This window comes from Spermophilus citellus (assembly GCF_964194105.1).
Source record: "Spermophilus citellus genome assembly, chromosome: 11".
Lineage (NCBI taxonomy): Eukaryota > Metazoa > Chordata > Mammalia > Rodentia > Sciuridae > Spermophilus > Spermophilus citellus.
Genome location: NC_138192.1, coordinates 46,437,076 through 46,460,352, shown reverse-complemented (window position 1 = coordinate 46,460,352; position 23,277 = coordinate 46,437,076). Strand labels below are relative to the sequence as shown.

At 32.7% G+C, this 23,277-nt stretch overlaps 1 protein-coding gene across 1 annotated transcript in view; it reads left to right on the top strand.

Annotated features, from left to right (window-relative positions):
- Positions 1-23,277, top strand: part of LRP1B (LDL receptor related protein 1B) — a gene marked incomplete at its 3' end in the record, with an annotated part of 1,847,377 nt that overhangs the window by 1,483,337 nt on the left and 340,763 nt on the right. Inside the window, exons 42-43 of the mRNA XM_081262419.1 lie at positions 7,849-8,038; positions 11,313-11,517. Coding sequence (XP_081118545.1) covers positions 7,849-8,038; positions 11,313-11,517 — 395 coding nt within the window. The remainder of the gene's footprint in view (positions 1-7,848; positions 8,039-11,312; positions 11,518-23,277) is intronic.

Genomic DNA, 23,277 nt, shown 5'->3' with positions numbered 1-23,277 from the left:
TTAAAAAAATCACCCAGAAAGCAGAATCAGACCACAGACAATGGTTTTTAAACTTGGGGAAAGACTGAAGAAGCAAATATAACCCCCAAATCAGAAGGAAAGTGAAATAGAAAAAAAATATATATATATATATATATATATATATATATATATATGACTATTGGTAGTGCTAGGTTAAATGTCTGTAGAGAGAAGGACAGCACTGAAGGAAGGACTAAAGAAGTAATTGTAAATTAACATCTGGATAAATGCTATGCATTAGGTGTAAATGCAACATCCTAGCTGTTATTGATAGCTTTCAATTTAGAGGACACTTGTCCATTCTGGGACGAAAACCGTAACAGATCAGAATCATAATGGCAATGGAAGCTACATCTGTGCTCTACCCAGTTAACTGTATGTACCTCATTTATTATTTAAAGATCCACAATTGGCAAATATTCAATAGGTACTTTTTCATGAAATGTCTAATTCATTACCAGAGAATAGCTCCTATGCTGGTTTTAATATTGCATATCTATTCAGAACCCACATATTACTGCACTACTGCTGGATTCCCAAAAGTCTACATATCTATGCCTCCATCAAGATTGTTTTGAAGCTTTTCCTCATCTTTTCTTCTTCTGCATAATAAATGCTCACATTTTATGCCCCACTGAAATAATAGAATACAATAATACATAATAAACCATCAATCATTAATTACTTAACAAGTTCCTCTAAAGAGTATTATTTACAGAAACCATAAAGCAAAGAACCCCTGGAAACAATCTTAAATCGAGAAAACCCATACTTAATAATGGAAAGTGAGAAACTTGAAGTGACACTTGGGTCTTAATTTGGATAAGAAGGCCTTCTCAGATCGTACTGTGGGATTATCATATATTCTAGCTGCTTATCAGTGAATCTCTATTGAGATTATTTTGTATTATGCAAATTTATTTAGGAAAATTATGGATCTTATCCTGGTACCTAGAGATGGGTAGAGTCATCTCTTTCTCAAGAATGTTCTGGTTCATGACTTTTCCCGGAAGATTTGCCTCACTTTCTCATGAAGAAAGCAAGGGTAGACTCCAAGTTTCTTTCTTATTATAAATCTCAAACTGTGGCTCAGGATGTCCAGCCTTTCTAAGGCATACTTGATGATTTTAGGCACCTTGATGTATATGTTTTTCTGGACATTAGCTTAATTTCAGTAAAGTAAGTGTTTATCTCCATTTGTTCCAGGTAGACTGACAACCATAATCATGTATATATTCAGTCTTTTCTTCACTTGTATTTCTTCGTTTTTAGTAATGGTGACAGGAGATAGGACATGTCTAAATTTGTATAATTTTCAGCTGAGTCTGAAGTCTTAGCTAATTTTTAGAACTTAAATGTTTTTAAACATGAAAAGAAACAAAACACTACATAAGAAAAAAAAGAAAAGTAAAAAATCATTGTAACTTAAAAGCTTCAAGCTGTTTCAAGCTGCTTCAGTACTTTTTTAGGGCAATATATTTCTTCTTTTCTGGGAAAACCAAATAAATAGGACTGTTCTGTTACACAATAGAAAACAAAGACTCTCCCTGACATGGAAATATTTGAGATGCTCTGGTTTAAGGGAATTAAAACTGCTCGGGGATGATAATAAAAGTTGTCTTTGTTTAGTCACATCCCTGCAAACAAGTTTGCTCTTGGATTAAAAAAAAAAAAAATAGTAAATAGGGCAATAGGAACAAAAGGGAAGGAAGGACAGAATTGTTCCCCACTCAAACCCTTTGTGTGAGTTGGATCTCCTCTTCTGAGAGGGGTGGGATCCTAAAGTTAGTGGATCCACATTTATGTGCTTGAATGCAGTGCTTTGACCTCAAAAATAGCCAGATTCACATGTTCAAGAATGGTACAGTTTTATAGAAACTTGTCTGGGGGTATTTTCTTTCCATTATATAGCTAATTGGTTATTTTTGTAAATGCTAGAACTGGATTTTGAGTCATTTCTTTATGGTTTCCTGCCATCTTAGTGAACTCATTAGTTCCCCCACCCCAGGTAGTGGTTGCACCCAGGGATGTTCTACTGTTGAGCTACATCCCCCATCCCTTTTATATTTTCATTTTGACATAGGGTCTTGATACTTTTCCCAGGCTGACAGTGAATTTGCAATACTCCTACCTTAGCCTCCAGAGTCACTGGAATTACAGGCATGTATCTTTGCACCCAGAACTGAATTCAGTTATTCAATGGATACTCTGTGTTTTTCAGTTGACCTCTCACAAAAAAAAAGCCAATTTCTATTTATAGTAGAATCTCTCCTTGCTAAAAAATTTAGACTTTAATGTAGATATTTTATTTAGTTGGTTTTTATTAAATTACATTGGTTTTAAAAAAATGTGTTGAGCTTTTTAACAGTTAAATGATTTAGAAAAGAAGTTGCAGGCAAAGTGCAGAGGTACAAAGATATTGCTGTGGTTTAGGAGTGACCAGGATTGACTTTTCAAATATTTGACAGTCAGTACTGGGCCATCCCAAATCAAAATAGACTGCATTATATCAGTCCTTTTATTTTTTGACATGCTGATGACCTTAAATAATCTAAGGAAATAAGTGAAGACCTCTATCTGAAACATATTTTAGATAATCAATTTATTATATTTCTTAATTTGTTTGTTGATGTGGGTAAGAAAAAAATGACTCAGCCTTCAAACCAAAGTGGTAGTAGTCTAAATCATAGTAAATACTCCTCATCAAAATCCATCAGAGTCCATTGAGTTGAAAAGTAGGATAAAGGAAAATAACCCAGTTAGTCATTTGTAAAGCACCTGAATAGGTTTGACTCAAAAGAAAGTGCTTAGTATGTAGATTTTCAATGGTATCCTTACTGGCTAACAATCAGATCCACAAATCTTAAAATAATTTTGAATAATATTATCATACACTCATACACATATGTAAGTATATAGAATGAGAAGTTAGGGAAGTCTCTTTGGGACATTATAAAATTCATGTGGATAAATTCATAATAAAAATAATGTGTTTATTAAATTTAAAAAGTAAATTTGTCCAATTCATTGATGCTTATTCCTGCCTCATTTTATTTATTTTTGCCATGATAGCTCCAGAACTACTCATATTGAGGTATAATTCACATACATATAGAGTTCATAATATGCTTAATATGTTTACAAATTTGTGCAACTATCACCATCTTTACTTTGAGAATATTTTCATTTCCCTTTCTTAAAATACCAAGGAGCAGTCCCTTTATAGAGTAATCTATATTTGTATTTAGTATGAAATCAGGAAATGTGTTTTAATTTTGTTCTTCTTTTGCAAGATTGTTTTGACTGTTCAATGTCCCTTATATTTCCATATGTATATTAAGATCAGTTTATCAGTATCTGAGGAAAAAACAGCTGTGATTTTCATAGGGATTACTTTATCTGTGGATCTTTTTCGATTGGATTACTTTCTTAATAACATGAAGACTTCCAATCCATAAATATGGAATATCTTTCAATTCATGTAACTCTTCTTTAATTTCTTAAAGTGGTATTCTGTAGTGTTTTGAGGTATAAATTTGCAATTTTACCATTCTTTTACAAAATTTATCCCTAAGTACTCTATTTTTATATTGTGGATTACTTATCATTTTGTATGCATAAGAACTTATTATTTACAATTGGAGATAGTTTTACTTCTTCATTTGCAATTTGAATGCTCTTTCTCTTCCTATCTATCTATCTTTCTATCTATCTAGTTACACTGGTTAGAATCTTCAATATAACATTGAATAGAAAGGCAAATGTGGACAGTCTTGCCTTGTTCTTGGTTTGGGGCAAAAAGTATTCCTTTTTCAAAACTAAATATGATAGGGTTTAGTTCTCATTTTTCAAGTTTAGGAAGATTATTTCTATTACAGGTCTGTTGAGTATTTTATCATTAAACAATACTGGATTTTTCCAATAAACCTGTAGCTTAACCATGTCAAGTTATTGATTTATTGAAATGAAGGAGATTCTACAAAGGAAAAAAAAAAGATGAATCAGAAAGATAGAAAAAGAAAGGAAGAAAGAAACAGGAAAGAAAGAAAAAATAAGAGTTATTAGAGGTTTTTAGGGATGGGTAGAGTTTAGACAAAATTTAAGTAAATCAGTTTTTTGTTAGGCTTAAAGCAACCACATACAAAAAGCTCAACACCAGTTCTAGATTGTTAAATAGATCCAGGATCCTATTTCTTTGGGGAAAAAATTAAGTTAAGAAATACGTGGAATATAGCAGTCATAAAATTCTTATTTTAAGATTTGTACTTGAATTAGAAAGTAAGGTTACTACTCTGTGTTTTAGTGACATATACTTCAAAAAAATTGGGATGCTTTATACTAGGTATAATAATTTCCCACAGCTATCTCTAATACTCCATTATTTCATAGAACAAGACAGTAGGGCACATTCAAGGAGTGGGTCATTATGAACCCTTACAGTTGTAGCATATTCTTAAGTAAATATTATTTCTTGTTAACTTTACAACTGGATTTGTCTGTGATGATTAGCTTAGCCAGATGAATAGCAGTGTTTTGTACATGGAGCTCCCCACCAGTGATATTCTTGTTGCTTTTCCCATTCCGTAAACTTTGCTCTTGCTTTAGAACATGGTGTAGACAAGGGAACTATGGTCCCCTCTTCAGTGGTAATGAAAGGTACTTGTGCTCTCTGAGAAATGAAACTCTTTGGGTCACTATTAAACTAGTGGTTGGTTGCTGTCTGCAAAGCTATTTGGATCAAATTCCCCTCTATTGCTGTGGAATACAGGAAGTAGTGGTATAGGATGGTTCTGCATAATTTGCCTAACTAGTATTTTTTTTTTTTAAAGAACTGGCCTCCTTTCTTACTTTTACAAGACTATATCAGAACCTCACTCATGCTGAGCCAAACCTTCCTTGCTTAAGGATGTAGAATGTGTAGGGACTTTTTTTTTTTTTTTTTTTTTTTTTGCTAAGTACTTGGGGTGTGGACGTGGTATTTTCACATTTCACATTTCCAATATATTTGAGGTGAAAAGTATGGAGCTGCTGAAATAGCACTGTTATTTTCTTAATTATGCTTATTTTACATCCTTGAGTTCCAAGGATGTTTAACTCTGTATTGATTTACTCTGCTCAGATCTGGCCGACTGGATAGTTATTTTATTTTAACTATATAATTGTCTTCCAGGATCAATACCTCAAAATTATTTTTCTTGCTGTTCAAATGATTCAGGAACCTCATTTTTAAACACTTACATGTGTGTGCATGCACACACACATGCAGACACACACACACACACACACACACACACCCCTACCACAGTTGTTAAATCATTATAAAATGTAGAAAAATGTTTTATGTTATAACAACTAAAATGTTTTTCATGATTTGAGAATGTATATATCTTTAATTGTCTTTTCTGTTAGTAACATAATTTTCATAACAAACTATAATTTTTTTTGGTAGGGGGAATGAACCCAGGAACACTAAGCTACATACCCATTCTATTTTTTTCTTTTTCATTTTGGGACAGTCTCACTAAATTGCTGATGCTGGCCTCAAAATTGTGATCCTCCTGCCTCAGTCTCCCAAGTCACTAGGATTACAAGTGTGAGCACCACATACAGTATTAAATATCTTTTTGAGAAAGAAATCCATTTCTAAATTACTATAAAATATAACACCAGATTATGTTTAAATATTCTGTTAGTATGTCATCTGTGACAAAAATAACATCAAAGAGACAGTATCTGGACAATGAGACAGATGTAATTTAGTAGCCCTGGATTTATGTCAGCCATAAGAAAGCAGCATCTGTTTGTGATACTGAATGGCTTCTTCCTGGCTGGCAGGATAGTGTCCAGGAAGATCTGTCAAGTCACTAGAAGGGAATAGTACAGAATAAGGATGGATTGATTCTTATTTTCTTGGATTTTTCCAGACATGTGTTATTCCTCATTCTCTTTGTGAATCATGAAGACATATTGTACCAAAAACAATGCCAATAGAGTTATTATATTTTATAATGAAATGAAATTGCAAAAAATGCAGTTTTATTTAATCACTGAAAGACTTTTAACCATTATCAACATCCCACCTACTTACCCCCAAAAGGGCATCATATGAAACACATAAAATCAACTTAACCAATTTATCAGTTTTATCATGATTTTATAATTTGTCTTCCATCATCTTTGACCTAAGTTTCCATACTAATCATGTCCATCAATACCTTAAAAACTACTCTGTTCACTGTTTGAGAGAAGGGTACTCATGGCAAGTTGTTTGTTATACAATCCCCCCACAGTAGGCAAGTTAAGTTTATTGGATCACTTGTTTAGTTCAAACTCTGTGTAGATTGAAATTTAGGAATAAGTCTCTAAAACCCATCCCCAAAGACTGGTTATCATGAACATAAGCATTTGGAAGTAGAAGAACCTAGTGTCCAAAAATTGCTTTAACACTATAAAACCTGCCTTAACACTACAACCTTTAGTTTCCTCCTTGGGAAAAGAGGAATAATGAAACAAACTCCACAGATGAGATTTATACTTAAAATAGCATAATGTATGCAGAATAGTTTGTGAAATTCTTAGCAGATAGACAGCACCCACTAACTTGTGGCTATTAATTTTATTGATATTGGATATTCTGTGGTGCATGTATAAAGAAAAACAAGTGACAAAATGTAATCATATGAAGAAAAATCTGGTTTAAAAGTTTTAATTATTGTTTGGCACTCTAGCAAAATTCTATTGACCTTCCCAAATTAAATATTTATATACCATAAGTCTGAAAACAATCATTTTTATGTACTTTTTTTAAAAAAGAAGAGCTAAATAGTTCCTCTCAGAATTTCCTTTAAGGAAAAATCATAGAAATTTCTGTAATAATGTTAATTTTTAACATGTATGCTTAAGGCACACACACACTGTTATTAATTAAATATTAAGAATAATAACTGAAGAAAATAGGTAACATGAAGGAAAATTGTAATCCTCTGATTATACTTAAAGATGTGCTCAAAACACATCAACGAAAATTGTAATAGCTACTGTACATTATCCTAGTGATTATAAATAGAATTTTATGAAATAATTACTCTTGTTTTTCACCCTGCCACTTTTTGTATATGAGGATCTATGTACTGCCATTTATCTTTTTCTGAAAATATATAAAGCATGCTTTTGTGGCAATTAATTTCATATTGTATTATTTTTATATCACATTTGTAGAAGAGAATCAAAGAATTTCCACATTAACTTAGTAAAACATTGCCTACCATCTTTTATAGTTTTAAATATGAAATTGAATTTGCTTTTTTGATACTGTTATTATAATTTCAATGTGTCTGTTTTTCTTGATATCTCCAAATCTATAGTTATTAATAGAAAATCCATAATGATTGTACCTAAATTGTATTGCTGACATATGATTTTTCAAAAGCATTTGTAAGTGTTGCATACTGGATATTTTCTGAAAATTAAGATTAACATGTTAAAAAGGGAGAAAATCACTGATTTCCTACATTTAAAAAAAAAAACAAACAAACATCAATTTGATTGTGGTTTCTTTAATAGGAAGACTAAATTTTTAATGACATGGATTTGCAGAACTGCTCCCATGACAAATTTGTCTGTTCGGAGCTATATTTTGGTCTGTATAATCAACTCTCAATTGTACGCATCACAATTGTTATTATTTTTTATTTTGGAGGGTTGTAGAGGAATGATTGATTAAATAACAGATACATATAAAACATATTGATTCCTTTTTTCTCGCTGAAATATATGTGTTTTTTTGTTTATAAATAAAAATATAAATTTATTCTTTGCCCCCATCAGATGTAGGTTCTGTGGAAGGACTTGCCTATCACAGAGCCTGGGATACACTGTACTGGACCAGCTCCACTACCTCATCCATCACTAGGCACACAGTGGACCAAACCCGGCCTGGAGCTTTTGACAGAGAAGCGGTCATCACCATGTCAGAGGATGACCACCCACATGTGCTGGCCTTGGACGAATGTCAAAAGTAAGAAAGAGGTCCTTTTATTTTTGCACTGTAATTATAAGTCAGAAGAATGTCAGATCTATGTTAACTTTAAAAAAAGATTAACTTCAAGATTAAATGTTTCCTTTGAAGCTTTCTTCATAATTCATAAAAATTTATTTCTTTAATGACAGTCTTATAAGTATGAATAATTAAAATATCAGGTGTTCTCTCCAAGAAAGATCCAGTAAAAGCAAATTTAAATGATGAAAAGAAAACAGAAAGAGACAATACTATGCTGGAAAATGTAGCATGAAGCAGATCTTTATTCAGACCTGATTGAAATTATAAATTTAAAACAAAGCTATTAATATATATCAACACACAAAAGAGGTTTTTTTCTCACTTCAATGAAGTAAATTTAAGAATAGGACATCTTCAATTGAAACACAAAGAAAAACAGTAAAAAGGAAAACAAACTTTGTGAAGAGATATGTTTTCAACATTAGGTAAACAGTAAAGTAGTTTATATCTGTTGGCTGATATATTGAGCAGACATTTAAAATAAGATTTTTGAGAAATTTACAACATTAAATGTACCTTACTGAGTGAATAGGATAAAGCAAAGTAGAACAAAAAGAAGAATTTGAGGGCAGATGTCATAAAGGAAACAGTCATATAGAAAACTGAAGCACAAAGCACAGTTTAGGCAGAACAATAATACACATTAATGGTATTTTATTCTCAACAGTGTAGCAAGTTTTTTTTTTTTTTTAAGTTGTAGACGAACACAATACCTTTATTTTATTTATTTTTAAGTGATGCTGAGGGTTGAACCCATTGTCTCATACATGCTATAGGCAAGCGCTCTATCACTGAGCTACAGCCCCAGCCCCTCAAGATTGTATCTTAAATAGAAAATCCTTTTTTTTTTTTCAATGAAATAAATAAGCAAAGCTCTGACCAGTCCAGCATTAACTAAGCAGAAATAGAAGAGTCCTTTTAGACATGGTGAAGAGGAATTGAAGAATAAAAAGCAGTGACATATAACCACTGACCCTGACCTCTTGTCAGAAGAAAGGACTGGATAAATTACTCAGTGTGAAATAATTATAAATCTGGGCTGGAAGTAAAATTAGATTTAATTCACTTAATTGAACACCAACTTATACATAAAACTCTGAAGCTGAGGGGCAAATAGACTCCTCAGGCAGCTTTGATGACTTAGTTCAGATGAACACAGGCCTTGTGATGCTCTGGCAGAGCCATCTCTACTCACAAAACTGTCCGGTCGCCAAGCATCTTATTCTGAGTTAATTACGCTTACCTCAGCGGTTCACCAATAGAATCTCAGGACACTAATAAATGTCCTTACAGAAAGAATAAAAGAGTTGGTTAAAGGACTATCTGACTCAATTTTGGAATGAACACAGGGAAATCACTCAAAATACTTTATAAATACATAGTTTGAATTGCTAAGGGCTTTATCCTAAAACTATTTATTTATATACACTAAAATTTACGCTTTCATCTTTCATGTAGTACAATGTATATTAGAATCACTAAACATGCCAAAATATTTTAACTGGAATATTATTTGAAATTAAAGTTTAAGTATAGAGAAGACATTTTTATTGTCATGTATATCAATGACACTTTCAGATGCTTATTATATGTTATTTAGCAGAAATTTTTAAATAAAATTCAAAAGATAGAATAGAATGAAATATAGATACCTTGAGTTCAAAACTTTGCTTAGATCCTAGTTATTTGTACAAAATTTAAATACACAAGCTCTTTGGATCTCTGTGCATTCTCACTTGAGAATTGAAGAGGTGAAGTGATAAGAAAATTAATGCCTCCAAAATTCTCTAATTCTAAAGCTAACAATTTAAGAAAACAACACAGATTGTCAATTTAATACCTCATATTACATGGGTAACTTTTTAAATGTTTTAATTAATGAAATATTTCATTTTAAATGTAAAATTTATGAGTAAAATTGGAAACAATTTAAGAAAATAGAAATTTACTAATTCATAGGACAGAATATTTTTGACAGTCGGTCACTTAGAATATTTTTGTATTCTCTAAAATAGATGAAAATTAAACTAAATATTTTAATAAAGAGTAAAGATGACTTTGTTTTCTTTAATGGATATGGATTGTTTTTAAATTATCAAGTAGCTATTGAGAACTTGATTATTTTCCAATAATAAGTTTTTATTTTTCAAAATACTCAAATAAAAACACATTTTGTATAATTGTGTTGACTATAAGTCGAAATTGCCTTTAGATGATTACATATAGAAATAATTTAGTACATGTATATAATCTTGCTGTAAATACTAAATGTTATATGGTAGTTTTCTTTGTGACTATTAGGCATGAGGTTTTGTTTTGTTTTGTTTTGTTTTTTCAGATTTTTAAAGCAGAAAACCTACCATCCTCATTCCCTTCCATCTTCTCTCCTTCTCTCTTTAAGCACCAAGAATCTAACTTCAAATAAACTCTTAGGGACAATTCAATAGATAAAACAGGAAAATGAGAACCAATTTCAGTAAAAATATGGCTTGGAGACTACAACTTGACAGCCTTTGTTCTAATGGTATTCATAGAATCCTAGCTCTTCTACAAAGTATCAATTCACAAGCACAGATTTAAAACATTTTGTAAAACCTACAAGCAGCAGATGCTGTCTTTAAGGATTTGAGAGCCACCACTAAAATTCCAGAAACAACATTATGATTCTTAACTAAGGGAGGAAAGAAAAAAATATATAGAAATATGCAAGTTTGGTAATTATTTTTCTTTAAAAAAACATATAAAGAAGAATGTAGAATATAAAAAGCAAAGCTAGAAGTGAAGAGGGATTTTGATTTTCATTAATTATAGAAGAAAATATAGTTAGCAAAGCTATCCAAAGGGATCATACTAGATCTGCTTAAATGTGATATTGATAAATTATGCCACATTTGCAGTTCATAGTAAATTTAATATTACTATTTTTTACCTGATAAAAATAAATCCTCATTGTGCATCAAACTGACTCAACTTAATTAAATTGTTATTTGAAAGAATATACAGGATAATTGGTTTTCAGAAATGGTTTCCAAGCTTAGGAACCTGGAAAAAAATGTGCATACAAATATAATATCCACATCTCCTCTTATCACTTGGATTCCTTAAGGGTCACAGAATAGATGACAAATAAATTTGCCTGTTTTAAATAGCTTGGCCTTGCTGTGTTTATATAATGTTTTTACTTTGAATGAAAATTTTAATTATTTATTATTATAATTTTAATTTTAATTAGTTTAATGTTTTGGACCAACTGGAATGAACAGCATCCAAGTATCATAAGATCTACCCTGACTGGGAAAAATGCTCAAGTGGTTGTCAGTACAGACATACTTACTCCAAATGGACTCACTATCGACCATCGTGCAGAAAAGTTGTATTTCTCAGATGGCAGCTTAGGAAAAATTGAAAGGTGTGAATATGATGGATCCCAGAGACATGTAAGTTAATAGAGAATTTCTATGTTATAGATTTATACAATGATATATTAGAAGAATATTTTCTTTTTACTTTGCTAAAATATGCGTATCAAGGAATTTCAAAATAGCTAATTGCTTGAACCAATCCAATTGAATAGCTAATCTATTCAAGACAAGAAACAATCTCTGTGGATATTTTTAAAATTTTCTCCATATGCATTTGCTGCCATAGAGGCATCTGATCTTTTGTAAACTTTATTCTGGAGAGACAATAATGGATTTTCTCCTAGTTATTAATTGAACTGGAATTGTTTGAGTGATTTGCATATGCTTCATTGCTATTTATAGCTTTCAAAAATGTGAAATGAAATTGGTTAGTTGCCCAAACACAAAGAAAATTAGGAAAGAATGAAATGGTTATTTGTATTTGGGTCCTTGAAGCAATCTTAGAAGTTTTGGAGATAGGAGATTCCTCTCAAAGTCAGGCTGATTCTACTTGGCAGTCTGTTATCTCAGAATTTCAAATGAAATGTTAGCAGAAGAATCCTTATGTTGTCCCTGGAAACACATTCTGAGGGTATTCAGGGCACTAAGAATGGATAAATTCAAGTCCCTCCTGTTGATATCACCAGCTATTGGTGAGGAGTCCTGCTTTCTCACATTTTGAGTTTGAACATTAGAGAAGCAAACTGAGGCAAGCATATAAAGCAGGGTTTATTCAAAAAGGGGTAACAAAGGCTTCTCCCACCAGGGAGAAGGGGGCCTTCATAGTATCCTCTTATCCCCAGAAGCAAGGTGTTCTGCCCTTTTTTATGTCCTAGGCTTCCTTGGCTCTCCTGCTCTCTTCCCCTAATCTTTTTCCTTCCTGCATAGGTGACTAGGCCTGGGAATGCTTGGTGAGATGGACAAAAGTGAAAAACAGGTGGGCTGAAGGGGGAAGGGCAGGATGGTGCAGTCCAGGACACACACTGTATAGATCCCTGTAGGGAGGAGCAATTCCTTGGACAGATTACTTTAGCAACAGGTTGGAGCAGGCGCAGGTTCTTGATAAGGGTGGAGGAAGGGCTTTGAAGGAATTAACATTTCAGTCCCTCAGGGGACAGTCTCCATCTTTCCAGGACTCACTCAAAATTGGCCTGACTCTATCTGACCTGATTCCATTTACCTATCTATACTGCCTGTCTATTCTGGCTTCACTCTTATCCTATGGAGAATAACATTCTTGGAATCTGAAAATGAAAAGAGCTCAGAGGCTTAGACCTAGATGGCTATACCACCCCAGCATTCCTTACCACCTTACCTCATCCAGGCCCTGCTGGAAGCACAGCAGAAACCCCTCCCGGAATTGAGGAAGGTCTGAGATGGGGCCAGATAATGAATGTTGTTGGTAGCTTAATGGACCCTATGGCCTCTATCATAATAACAGTCTAACATTGCTGAAGCTGAGAGAACATCTTAAAAATAGGAATACCAGTATTCCACTAAAATTTTATTTAAAGAAGCAAAGGAGCAACAGAAGATCATGGTTTACTAATTTCTAACATATATGCTTGTGCAGATTTAAATTTAATTTGTGTGTGTGTGTGGGGGGGCTTTTCTTTAAAAAGGAAGCAGTACATTGATTTACATTATGGTAGAGGGAACTCATCACATCGTGGAGTGGCTCTTTTGAGTGGCACTGATAAAGGACAGTACAGTGTTTAAGCAATACTAGAATAATGGGCTCAGTCTTGATGAGATTTACTTTGTGCAAAAGGCAATAATCTTGAATCAAAGAAACGTACTTAATTCTTGGTCTGTCTTTTACAATTAATGATCATGTGACCTTAGGCAAATTATTTAACCTTTATAATTCTCAGTTTTCTGACATGAGAATTCTCCACCAAAATTTCAGAATTATTGTGAGAATACAGACAAAAATATTTGATTCATAATACATCATAGAAAATCTAAATGAACCTAGGGGTTAATGTTTTTGAAAAAAAAATGTAAATCTTTTTCTGAATATGATACTATTTTCTTTTATATCTTAAAATTAAAAATGTTTTCATATCTCCCTTCAGAAATCCTTAGCCTTCAATTTATTTTTTTGTATCAACCTATTCTGCACTCCCATTATTATGCATGGAAATTATAGCTACACTAGGTGATCCAGTGATAAGATGACTAATCCACTTAAATAATTTTGTTTCAAAATTTAAAAAATGTGTCCAGTTGTAATCCCCAAACTAGCAAATTTCTATTTTTGATGAAAATTCAAAAAAGTATTTTTAAATATTAAAAATTATATTTTTTATGCTTTGGATTTAAAATATTTTAATGAGCACAAAATAATTGCTGATATTTATGAGGTACACTGTGCATTGTGGTATTTCATGAATATATGTAAACATATATAATGAACAAGTCAGTGTACTTAACATATCCAGCATCTCAAACTTTTTTGTAGCAAGGATATTCAGAAACCCTCTGTTCTGTTTATTTTTAAGTGCATAATACAATGTCCTTAGTGATCTTCACCCTGTGGTACAACAGGACACCAGTACTTATTCTTGCTATTTAATTGTAATTGTGCGTCCACTGACCAACTTCTCCCCATCCTCCTTTCCCCCCACCTTCTCCAACTCTATTAGAATAATAACCACATTTCTACTCTATATTTCTGTATGATTGGCTTTTTTAAATTCCACAAGTCAGTGAGATCATGCAGTATTTGTCTATGTTTGGTTTATTTCACTTTAGATAATATTTGACCAGTACATCTGTTTCCATGAATATAAGATTTTCACCATTTTATGGACATACTCTTTTTTGATATATGTACCACATTTTCTTTATCCATTCATTTGCTCATAAACAGATTGGTTCCAAATATTGGCTATTGTGAAGAGCATACGGCAGTATGTATGGAGCTCTCTCTCTGACATAATTTCATTTCCTTTAGATAAATACCCAGTGGTAGGATTTTGGGATAAGTTAATTGCTCTATTTCAAATTTTGAGAGTGAATCTCTATACTCTTTTCCCTAATGGCTGTATGAATTTACATTCCCCCAAGGATATATAAAAGTTCCCATTTTTTCCTTCCATGCCAGATTTTTCATTTTGGCTTTTTGATAATAGCAATTTTAATTGGGATGAAGTGATACCACATTATAGTTTTGATTTGCATTCCCCTGATGATTAATAATGTTGAACAGTCTCATATACCTGTTTGCCATTTGTATGTCTAATTTTGAGAAACATCTACTTGGGTATTTTGTCCATTTCTAAACCAGATTATTAATTTTATTATAGAATTAGTTTAATTTCTTACATATTCTGGGTAGGAACCCTGTCAAATATATAGTTTAAAGATATTTTCTCTAATTCTGTGTCTTAACCTCTCATTCTGTTGATTGTGTCCTACTTTGTGCAGTAACTCTGCCAACACCAGGCTGTTATGTTCACTACAGCTTTGTAGGATGTTTTCAAGTGAGGTAGTATGAGGCCTCCAGTTTTGTTCTTTACTCTCAATATGGCTTCTTGTATTCAGGGTCTTTTATGGTTTCACAGAAATTGTACAACTATTTTCTTTTTCTATGTCTTTGAAGATATTACAGGATAGGACTGCATTGGATCTGAAGATTGTTTTGGTTAGTATAGACATTGTGAATTCTTCCAATTCATGTACCTTGACTATTTTTCCATGTACTTGTGATGCAATTTTAATTTTTGTGGTTTTGTAGTTTTCACTGAGGAGTTCTTTCTCTCCTTGACTAAAGACATTCCTGAGATTTGATTTTTTTTTTTAATATAGATTGTAAACAGGATTGCTTTCTTGTTTCCATTTTCAGGTAGTATAGAACCTCAACTGATTTTATTATGTTGATTTTGTGTTTTGTAACTTGTCAAATTAGTTTGTTCATCCAAAAGTGGCCTTTTGTTTGTTTCATTTTCTGGACCCTCTTAGAGTTTTAGTTATTTAAGACCATACAAACATATCATCTGCAAAAAGGAGCAATTTGACTTCTTCCTTTCCATTATGGATATACTTTATTTCCTTCTGTTACCTAATTACTGTATCTAAGACCTCCAGCCCTATAAGAATAAAAGTGGTAGAACTGGGCATTATTGTCTTCTTTCAGATATTAAAAAAAAATCAATTTCAAAATGTCCTTATGTGGTATGATATTAACTGTGGTATGTCCTCTTGTGCTGCGGTGCATTTCCTCTAGACCATTTGTTTATTTTTGCTTTTGTTGCCTATACTTTTGAGATCATATTTAAAACATCTTTGCTCATAAAAGTATAATGAAGTATTTTATCTTTTCTTCTAGAAGTTTGTTCATCATTTTTTGTCATGAAAAATAATAAAAACGTGTGTGTGTGTGTGTGTGTGTGTGTGTGTGTGTGTGTTTTAACCTAAAGCTCTTGTTAATGCAGAAATAGTCAGAGGTAAATAATTAGATCATGAGAATTGTTATGTAATCAGTTCATCCTAGTTGGAATGGACTGACTGGGTGGTAACTGTAGGCAGGTGGGCTATGGGAAGAGGTGGATCACTGAAGTTATTCCCTGGAGGGGTGTACCTTCCCTAAAATTACATCCCCTTCTATCTCTGTTTCCTGATCCCACCATAAGCTGAAAAATTTCCCTCTGGACCCTTCATTCTCCATGATGTTCTGCTTTACCTCAGACCAAGGGCAAAGGAGTCATAGTCTCCCTCTATGAACGGAGGGAGACCTTTGAGACCACGAAGAGGCCATGAACCTCAAATAGACTCTCCCTTCACTAAGTGGTTCTTGTTGGGTATTAAATCAGCAATGGGGCTGGGGATATAGCTCAGTTGGCAGAGTGCTTACCTTGCATGCATAAGGCTCTGGGTTCCCAGCACCCTAAAAAAAAAAAAAGAAAAGAAAAGAAAAGAAAGAAAGAAAAAGAAAGAAAAAAGAAAAAAAATCACAGCAATGTAAAACTAATCAAAACAATCAGTATTGCCTCATCTTTATTGACATTATTATGGTTTAGATATTTCTCCCCAAAACTCATGTGTGGGACAACACAATACTATTAAGAGGTAAAATGATTGGGTTATGAGAGTCTTAATCTAATCAGTGCATTAATTCAGATGACTAGATTTACTGAGTGATGACTATAGGCAGATAGGGAGTGGCTGGAGGGGGTGGGTCAGTCAGGATGTGCTTTTTGGGTTTATATTTCGTGATTGTTGAGGGGAGCTCTGTCTCTACTCTCTGGTGGTCATGACATGAGCTACTTTCCTACACCACACCCTTCTGCCAAGATGTTGTGCTTCACCTTGGAAGCCAGTCATCTCTGGACTAAGACCACTGTAACAATAAGTGCTAAATAAACCTTTTCTTCTCTAAAATTGTTGTCAGATCTTATGGTCACAGCAGAGGAAAAAAAAAAAACTAACCAAAACAGTCAAAAAGTTTAAATTTTTTAATTTGTTCTTTTTAGTTATATATGGCAGTAGAATGTATTTTGACAGATCATACATATAACATATACGGAGTATAACTCCCATTCTTGTGGTTGTACATGATGTAGAGTTACACTGGTAGTGTGTTCATATATGAATATAGGAAAGTTATGCCTTATTCATTCTATTGTCTTGCCCATTTCCATCCCCTGCCTTCCCCTCATTCACTCCACTCCAATCCTTGAACCTCTACTTCTCCCTCTGCCTCACTATTATAAGTCAGCATTCACATATCAGAGAGAACATTCATTCAGCCTTTGGTTTTGGGGGGATTGGCTTATTACATTTAGCATGATAGTCTCCAGTTCCATACATTTACTGACAAATGACATAATTTCATTCTTCTTTATGGCTTAGTAATATTCCATTGCATGTATATATACCACAGTTTGTTTATGTGTTCATCTGTTGCTCACCTAGTTTGGTTCCATATCTTAGCTATTGTAAATTAAGCTGCTATGAACATTGATATGGACTTATCACTATAGTATGCTGATTTTTAAGTCACCAAGGTATATGCCAAGGAGTGGGATAACTGGGTCAAATGGTGGTTCCATTCCAAGTTTTCTGAGAAATCTCCATACTGCTTTCTAGAGTGGTTACACTAATTTGTAATCCCACCCCCAATGTACTAGTGTACCTTTCTCACTACATCCTTGCCAACACTTATTGTTCCTTGGATTTTTGATAATTGCCATTCTGACTGGATTGAGATAGAATCTCAGTGTAGTTTTAATTTGCCTTTCTTTAATTTCTAGTGATGTTGAAATGTTTTCATGTATTTATTGCCCATTCATATTTCTTCTTCTGTCAAACATCTGTTCAGTTCCTTTGATTGTTTTTTTTTGTTGTTGTTGTTTGAGCTTTTTATATATCCTGGAGATAAATATTCCTCTAAGGTGAAGATGGCAAAGATTTTATTCCATTCTGTAAAGCCATCTCTTTATGTTCTTGATTGTTTCCCTTGCTGCGAAGAAGTTGTGTTTTTTTGTTTTTGTTTTTTTTTTTTTTTTAATTTTGTTACCACCCCACACTTATTGATTCTTGATTTTACTTCTTGTTCTCTAGGAGTCCTGTTTAGGAATTCAGTTTGTTAGCTGACATGATGGAAAGTTGGGCCTACTTTCTCTTGTAGTAAACACAGAGTCTCTGGTCTAATGCCTTGGTCAGTGATTTACTTTAAGTAGAGTTTTGTGCAGGGTGAAAGATAGTTGTCTAATTTTATTTTATTACATATGGATTTCCAGTTTTCCCAGCACCATTTGTTGAAGAGGCTATCTTTTATCCAATGTATGTTTATGGAGCCCCTGTCTTGCATGAGATAATTGTGTTTATGTGGGTTTGTCTTTGTGTCTTCTATTGTGTACCATTGGTGTTCATACTCTTTTTGTTACTATAACTCTGCAGTGTAATACTATAACTCTATACTATAACTCTGTAGGTCTGGTATTCTGATGTCTCTTGCTTCACTTTTCTTGCTGAGGATTGCTTTGACTATTCTGGTCCTCAAATTTTTTCAATGAATTCATGACTGCTTTTTATATTTCTATGAAGAATATCACTGGAATTGTAATGGGAATTTCACTAAATCCGTATAGCCCTTTTGGTATTATGGCTATTTTGACAACATTAATTCTGCCTATTGAAGAAAATGGGAGATCTTTCCATTTTCTAAGGTCTTCCTCAGTTTCTCTCTTTAGTGTTCTGTAGTTTTCATTGTAGAGGTCCTTAACCTCTTTTGTTAAATTAATTCCTAAGTATTTTTTTGAGACAATTATGAATGGGATAATTTTTCTAATTTCTTTTTCAGTTGATTCATCACTGATATATAGGAATGCAAATGATTTATGGGTATTAATTTTGTATCCTTCTACTTTGTTGAATTCATTTATGAGTTATAAAAGTTTTCTTGTAGAATTTTTGGTCTTCTAAACATAGTATTATCTTGTTAACACATAGGGATAGTTTGAGTTCTTTTCCTATTCATATCCCTTTAGTTTCTTTATTCTGTATATTTGCTCTGGCTAGAGTTTCCAGGACTATAGTAAATAGAAGTAATAAAAGAGGAAATCCCTGTCTTGTTCCAGTTTTAAAAGAGAATGCTTTCATATTTTCTCCATTTAAAATAATATTGGCCTTGAATTTAGCATGTGTAGCTCTTATGATATTGAAGTACGTTCCTACTATTCCTAGTTTTTCTAATGTGTTTTTTAAAAGAGAGAGAGAGAGAGAGAGAGAGAGAGAGAGAGAGAGAAATACATTTTTTAATATTTATTTTTCAGTTTTCAGCGGACACAACATCTTTTTTATTTTATTTTTTTATGTGGTGCTGAGGATCGAACCTAGCACCCTGCGCATGTCAGGTGAGCGCGTTACCGCTTGAGCCACATCCCCAGCCCCTTTTCTAGTGTTTTGAACATGAAGGAATGCTGTATTTTGTCAAATGATTTTTCTCCATCTAATGAGAGAATCATGTGACTCTTGTCATTAAGCCTATTGATGTTATGAATTACATTTATTGATTTCTGTTTTTTTGAACCCATTTTGCATCCCTGGGATAAACACCACTTGATCATGGTGCAAAGTCTTTTTAATATGTTTTTGAATGCAAATTGCCAGTATTTTACTAAGAATTTCTGCGTCTATATTCATCAGAGATAATGGTCTGAAATTTTATTTCCTTGATATGTGTGTGTCTGGTTTGGTAGCAGGGTGATACTAGCTTCAAAAATGAATTTGGAAAGATTTCCCCCTTTTCTACTTTACGGAATAATTTGGAGAGGATTGGTGTTAGTACTTGATGGTCTGATAGAACTTGACTGAGAAACCATCTGGCCCTAGGCTTTTCTTTGTTGGTAAGCTTTTGATGGTGTCTTCAATTTAATTGCTTAAAATTGATCTCCTCCTGATTCATTTTGGATTGGTCATTCGTCTCTAGAAATTTGATGATGTATTTAAGATTATCTATTTTATTGGAATATAAATTTTCAAAATAGTTTCTGATTATTACCTGTACTTCAGTTGTGTCTGTTGTGATATTTCTTTTTCACTGCAAATTGTAGTAAATTTATTTTTTTCTCTGTCTCTTTATAGCTTGGCTAATGGTTTATTAATTTTATTATTTTTTTCAAAAAAACAACTTTTGTTCTGTCCATTGTTTCTTTTGTTTCAATTTCATTGATTTCAGCTCTGATTTTAATTATTTCCTTCTATAGCCTTTGGTATTGTAATGTTGGGTTATTTATTTGTTGGCTTTCTATTCTTTTATTGAATGAACTCAATGCAATGAACTTTCCTCTTAGCACTGCCTTCACAGAGTCTCAGAGATTTTGATATGTTATACCACTATTCTTATTTACATTTAAGTATTTTCTATTTCATACCTGAATTCTTTTGCTATCATTTGTCATTCAACAGTGTGTTATTTAGTCTTCAGGTGTTAGAGTAGTTTTTATTTTATATTTTATCATTGATTTCTAATTTTATTCATTGTGATCTGATAGAATACAAGGCATTATCTCTATTTTATTTTTGTATTTTCCAAAATTTGCTTATTTCCTTGAGATAGAGTCAATTTTAGAGAAGAATCCATGTGCTACTGAAAATAAAGGTTATTCAGTAATTGATGGAAAAATATTCTGTATATGTCTGACAAACCTAATTAATAATTGTATTGTTTAGTTCTATAGCTTTTTAATTTAGTTTTTGTTTGGAGGATAATATCCAGTGTTGAGAGAAGTGTGTTTAAAATAACCCAGCATTATTATATTGTGGTATGATTCTTAAAATTGAGAAGGATTTGTTTAATGTACATAGATGCTCCATATTTATTTGGGAGCATAAATATTTATGATTGTTATTTCTTGTCAATGTATGAGTCTCTTAAATAGCCTGAAATGTCCTTCTTTGTCCCTTCTGTTTAAATTTGGCTTAAAGCCCATTTTATCTGATATGAGGATAGAAACCTCCTCTTGTTTGTGAGATCCTTATAAGTGATATGCTTCCCCCCCCCCATTTTTTATGATTTAGATGTGGTGTACTCCAAGAGCTCATGTGTGAGACAATGCAAGAAGTTTTGGAGGAGAAAGGATTAGATCATAGCTTTAACAGAATCAGTAAATTAATCCCTGATGGGATTAACTGAGTTGTGACTGGAAACAAGGGGGGTGTGACTGGAGGAAGTGGTTCCTTGGGGGAACTACTGCTTTCAGATCATCATGTGAGCTGCATTCCTCTGACACACTTTTCTGCTGTGATGTTCTACCTCACTTTGAGCCTCCAAAGAATGGAGCTTGCTTCATATGGATTGGGACCTCTGAAAAAGTGAACCCCCAAATAAACTTTTTCTCTTTATAATCATTGTGGTTGGTCCTCTCAAGTCACAGCAATGAAAAAGATGACTAAACACCCATCATTTCACCCTTAGTTTGCGGATGTCTTTGTCTATGAAGTGAGTATCTTGGAGATAGCATATTGTTGGGTATTGTTTTTTAATCAAATCTGCCAGTGTATATCCTTTGATTGATGAGCTTACTTCATTTATATTCAGTGTTATTAGGAGATATTATTTTTATTTCTTCTCATTTTTATTTATTTTAATTTGAATCAGTTTCTTCATTTATTCACTCTTCTTTTAGTGTAGTTCCTCCCTTTGCTGGTTTTCACTTTTATTTTTTCATTTCTTCTTCATGAAATATTGAGTATATTTTGTAGTGTGAGCTTTCTAGTTGTGAATTCTTTTAACTTTTGTTTATTGTGGAAGGTTTTTATTTCATTCTCAATTCTGAAGCTTCATTGTGCTGGAAATAGTATTTTTGTTTGGCATCCATTTCTTTCAGAGCTTGGACAATATTATTCCAAGACCTCCTAGCTTTGGTTGTCTAGTTTGAGAGATCAGCTGAGCTCCAGGTTGATTTCCCTCTAAATGTTACTTGTCATTTTTCTCTGGCAGCCTTTAAAATTCTATCTTTTTTCTGTAATTTGGGCATTTTCATAATAATGTGCCATGGTGTGGGTTATTGTAATTGTTTATTTGGGGTCCTGTAAACCTCCTGTGTTTGATTTTACATTTAATTATTTAGGTTTAGGAAATTTTATGTATTACTTCATTGAAAAATTCGTGCATTACTTTGGTTTGTATTTCTGAACCTTATTCTATTTCAATAAATCTAAAATTTGGTGTTTTCAGGTTATTCCATATTTCTTAAAAGTTTTGTTCATGGTCCCTAAACATCTTTCTCCACAGTGAACTTTTGTTTCCAGGATTCTATATTTTGTCTTAATTGCCTCAAACTCTGTCTTCCAAGTGATTTAGTCTGTTGGTGATGCTTCCAATTGAATTTTTAATTTGGTATATTATGATTCCTCCATTTTGAGAATTTCTGCTTGATTTTTTTTTTCATAATCTCTCTTTATTGAAGAGTTCTTTCACATCCTATTTTCACTCAGAATTCACTCCTTTACTCATCCTTTGCCTCACAGATCACATTAATTTTGTACATTCTAAACTCCTTCTCTGACATTTCTTCCACTGAGGTATTGATGGATTCAGTTTTTGGAGTATCTTGGTTTGGTTTTGGTGATTTGTTCACTTCAATTTTCATGTTTTTTTTTTTTTTCCTACACATCTAACAATATGGATCTGAGGCAGTAGAGTTTTTACTCTAAAGATTTATAGTGTCCCTGAAGGTTTCCAGAATCTCACTTTTTTAGGGGGAGACAAATAATAACAACAACCAATGCAAATGATATACAGCATTATACTACATAGTTCCTACTATGATGTCTAGAATGTTAGCTATCACAATAAACAGAAATAACATTGTCTGCAATAAAAATAGCATGCATTTACAATTTGAAATGGTAGAGAGAGAGAGAACAGAAGTGATATAGGTTATAATGATTATGAGGGAGGCGGAGAGAAGATAGAAGTAAAAAATTGATGGAAGAGTGAAAGAGAGAATAATAGATATTGGCTATTAGTAGAAGAAGAAAGAAAGAGAATCAATGGAAGCAGGTGAGGGAAAAATATACATGAAGTAAAAAATAAAAAAAAAAAAGAGTACAAAACAAAACCAAAATACACTAACCAAACATCCTAGTCTTCAAAAAACTGATCCAAGGAAAACCACTGGCTTCAATAATGCTAGAAATGAGAAAAAATAAAAAAAACAAAGACGAGTATGTATACATATCTATGAACCATTCAGGTCACAATTAAACATATACAATGAAAAAGAAAAATGAAAAAAAAAAAAGAAAAAAAAAGAGATAAAAGAAAATCTCATTGAAAATTTA